The sequence below is a fragment of the Acyrthosiphon pisum genome, chromosome X (assembly GCF_005508785.2).
Source record: "Acyrthosiphon pisum isolate AL4f chromosome X, pea_aphid_22Mar2018_4r6ur, whole genome shotgun sequence".
In the NCBI taxonomy this organism is placed as follows: domain Eukaryota; kingdom Metazoa; phylum Arthropoda; class Insecta; order Hemiptera; family Aphididae; genus Acyrthosiphon; species Acyrthosiphon pisum.
The window spans coordinates 44,751,766-44,756,235 of NC_042493.1; the positions used below are offsets into that span (position 1 = coordinate 44,751,766).

Sequence of the window (4,470 nt, forward strand, 5' to 3'; positions counted from 1 at the left end):
TAACCATAAACATTTGAATAGCATTTTTGATCTGTTAGGTTTTCTCGCACCAGCGCTCGTCAAGGGCAAAATATTTCTCAGGCCAGTATGGCAATTGAAAATTTATTAGGATACGCCGTTACAAGAGAACCTTCAAATTAAATGGTGTTCATACTAAGAAAATTTACGAATTCTCAATAAATTTGACAATATCACATAAAAGTATATTATTTAACATAAGTAAAAAAAATGAAATGCATAGCTTCTGTGGTTAGAGATTATATTAACAGAGGTCTATGGGGCCTGTATTTACGTCTGCTTATCAGGACATGATGGGACTTGGCATTCACGATTGTTGCGTTGGAATACTCAAGTAGCTCCACTCAAGGGTGTAACTATTTTCCGTTTAGAGCTAAATAGGACACATTTATTGGTATAGTTGGTTGTCAAAATTTCTGATGCATGGAAAATAAACTCACAAGAATTTCAATTCTGCACAGACTCCTACATGGTTGAATTATCCTGGCGGAATAGTGATTCTATGCGTCTATAAATGTATGTATTGAATAGAGTCACACAAATACTGGAGGTTTCCAGTAATTCTCAATGACGACATGTATCGACAAATGAAAACTCTGCCGACCTAATCGTCTATAGTATGGATTCTATACAATAAATTAATAAGCTGGTGTTGCCACATTGTTAAGCATAACCATGTAATAAATTAGGTAGTTAGGAATTTTACAAACGATATTATTAATTTTGAGAAGTCCAAAATTACGATGCATATATTTGATAAAATATATTATGAAACGTTAAATAAACAATACATGGAAACTAAACTCACAAGAATTTCAACTCTGGACTGACTCCATGATTGAATTAACCTGGCTGAATAGCGACTCTAGCCGTCTAAAAACGTATGTATTAAATAGAGTCACAAATATACTTAAGGTTTCCAGTCCTTCTCAATGACGACATGTACGGAAAAATGAAAACCCTCCCGACATAATCTCTCGTGGAATAAGAGCTCAAGAGGCTAATGAAAATAAAATAATAGCGTGAGCCTTAGACGGCTAAGATACATCGTCTATAGTATAGACTCTATACAATAAATTAATATAATAATTAATAAATCAATCAGCTGGGGTTGCCAAGCTGTTACACATGACCATGTAATAAATTAGGTATTCGGGAATTTTACAAATGATATTATTAATTTTAAGAAATACAAAATTACAATGCTTATATTCGATATAATATGTTATGAAACATTCAATAAATAGTATGGTTTATTTAACAAACATTAAAAACCATACAAAATATTTGAATATTTATTTATGAATATTACAAATTATTAATTTAGTATTAATAAACGACAACGTGACACATTCAGTGCTAAAATAATATGATGACCTGATTTATCCTCTTTAAATCCGGCCCATCATAGAACTAAAGTGTGTTTCCGCTTGTGTATCGTCAAATTGCCACATTCAGAAATTACTTATGGCATAGATCGTACGTAAATGGTTTCTCACCAGTGTGGGTCCGTCGATGTCTTGTCAAATGACCACTTTGACTGAACGACATGTTACATACATCGCATGCGTATGGTTTCTCGCCCGTGTGAGTCCTATGGTGATTCGATAAAGTGTAACTTGTAGCAAATGATTTGTCACATACATCGCACGCAAATGGTTTCTCACCAGTGTGGGTCCGACGATGTCTTGTCAATGTGCTACTTTCAGTAAACGTCTTTTCGCATACATCGCACGCAAATGGTTTCTCGCCAGTGTGGGTTCGTTGATGTATTGTCAATGTGTTACTTCCAGCAAACGTCTTTTCGCATACATCGCACGCAAATGGTTTCTCGCCAGTGTGGGTTCGTTGATGTATTGTCAATGTGTTACTTCCAGCAAACGTCTTTTCGCATACATCGCATGCGTAAGGTTTCTCGCCTGTGTGAGTCCGATGATGATACGTTAATGTGCCACTTGTAGCAAACGATTTGTCACATATATCACACGCAAAAGGCTTCTCCCCAGTGTGGGTCCGACGATGATACGTTAATGTGTCACTCGCAGCAAACGATTTGTCACATATATCACACGCAAAAGGCTTCTCCCCAGTGTGGGTCCGACGATGATACGTTAATGTGTCACTTGTAGCAAACGATTTGTTACATATATCACACGCAAAAGGCTTCTCACCAGTATGGATCCGTCGATGTCTTGTCAAATGACCACTTTGATTGAACGACATGCCACATACATCACATGCGTATAGTTTCTCGCCAGTGTGGGTCCGACGATGTCTTGTCAAATTACAACTTTGACTGAACGACATATCGCATACATCGCATGCGTATGGTTTCTCGCCCGTGTGAGTCCGACGGTGACATGTCAATGTGCTACTTTCAGCAAACGTCTTTTCGCATACATCGCATGCGTAAGGTTTCTCGCCTGTGTGAGTCCGATGATGATACGTTAATGTGCCACTTGTAGCAAACGATTTGTCACATATATCACACGCAAAAGGCTTCTCCCCAGTGTGGGTCCGACGATGTCTTGTCAAATTACAACTTTGACTGAATGACATATCGCATACATCGCATGCGTATGGTTTCTCGTCCGTGTGAGTCCGATGGTGACACGTCAATATGCTACTTTCAGTAAACGTCTTTTCGCATACATCGCACGCAAATGGTTTCTCACCCGTGTGGGTACGTCGATGAGTAGTCAAATACCCACTTTGACTAAAAGACATGTCGCATACATCGCATGTGTAAGCTTTCATCTTCATATACGTCCGCTCGTGTGTCGTCATTATGCGTCTACAAGTTATTAATTTATAACCATCATCACACGAGTACCCACTGTTTCTTGATTGAACAACCTGCAGTTAATTCACCAAAATATTGCTGGCATAGAGAGTATTATATTGGATTCTTCTAAACTATAGGTATTGTTATTATATTACACATTTACAACAAACAACTTAGTTGTATTGTGTTTATAACAACAAGTATTGATTTTACGCAAAATGACCGTCCTGGTTACTACACATAACTATTCTGGTTTTACCTAATTGATTTAATTAATTTACGATCGCAAACCGGTAAGATTAAACCATCAGTAGCTCCCTGTGGCCTGTTTATTACATTAGGATTTTCCATTAATGATTAAATTTTCAACATATTTTGACTCTTTTTGAGCTATTTATGGATATTTTTAGCTCTTTAGTTTTTTTTATCTATAACTATCGATAAACAATATTTATTTTTGGTTTATAATGCTTGATATTTGAAATAATATTCCTCACAAGTTACTAGTAATATCAGAAAAAAATATTGAAGATATATATCCAAAAATTTTTTAAAAGCATTTGAAGTAAGAATTTTTAAAAATGTATAGGAAATTACAAGCATTTGTCTATTATTTGGTATCTAGTTTTAATGTTCAAGACGTTGAAATTTTAAAGCTGAGATTGAAAAATTAAAACAAGGTTTCTGATAAATAATAGGCATGTACTAAAACCACATAATTCCGGTAAGTGGATGCCGCCTTCTGTGCAGTAGGTTGCAAGTGTATCTCTGTAATGGATGGTGTTTAATTTGAATTCAATGATATAAAATATCATTGTATAAGAAAAACGATTCTGAGCGTAAAACTGTCAGTCAACCTATGATATTACTAAGTATATTTGATGATATTATTGTGAATTAAGTAATTTTCATAAAACCTATTTATGTTGAACCTTGTTTTAAATTTTCAATTCTTAGCTATAAATGTTCAACGTTTTTTTTAAAATTTAACTACAAAATAATTATTATATTTTAAATTTGAAAAATTTTGTCAAAATTCGAACTAATATGCTTTAAAAATAATTGTGCCTATATATTTTTAATATTTTTATTGTAAAACTATATCAGAAGCCTTGAATTAAATTTTCACCCTTTTTTAGCCAACAATTAAAATTTTATTGGTATTTATAGAAAAAAAATTAAAAATGTAAATTTCAAATTGTCCATTTACAGCTCAAAATGAGTCAAAATATTTTCAAAATTTAATGGTATATATAAAATGAAAATATAAAAATTCAGTCAAATTTTCATGCATCTACAGTTGTTCATTTTTGATTTACAACAAAATAAGATAATCTCAACATGAGAAATCGGGTTGTAAAAATCTTCAGACGCTCATAAAAATTCAATTTTATTTTCTTGTAGATTATTTTTTTTCGATTAAGGTAGACATACTTATAAAAAATCTTAAGAAATTTCGGTTTTGGTTTCGGTTTTGTATACTGGTTTCTAAAGTATTTTCAGGGGACTATGTCGTCTATACAATTATCATTTCTTTGTTCCGTATTGTCAATAATTGTCATATATAGTATTTGCTAGAAACTTTAATTCATGTCATTACTATTTATAAAGCAACTAATAATTTTGCGAATAATGAAATGTTTATCAACAAAATTAATTATGATCTC

General features: G+C 33.4%; 1 protein-coding gene across 1 annotated transcript; it reads right to left on the reverse strand.

Moving 5' to 3' along the window:
* Positions 1–334: 334 nt before the first annotated feature.
* Positions 335–2,949, reverse strand: LOC103308176 (zinc finger protein 271-like). The gene has a single exon (XM_016801384.2). It carries the CDS (start codon positions 2,803–2,805, stop codon positions 1,480–1,482), a length of 1,326 nt encoding a protein of 441 aa, XP_016656873.1. The 5' UTR covers positions 2,806–2,949; the 3' UTR covers positions 335–1,479.
* Between the last annotated feature and the right edge of the window lie 1,521 nt (positions 2,950–4,470).

Coding starts and splice junctions, on each gene's coding strand:
- LOC103308176 (XM_016801384.2), bottom strand. CDS start 2,805: ATGACGACACACGAGCGGACGTATATGAAGATGAAAGCTTACACATGC.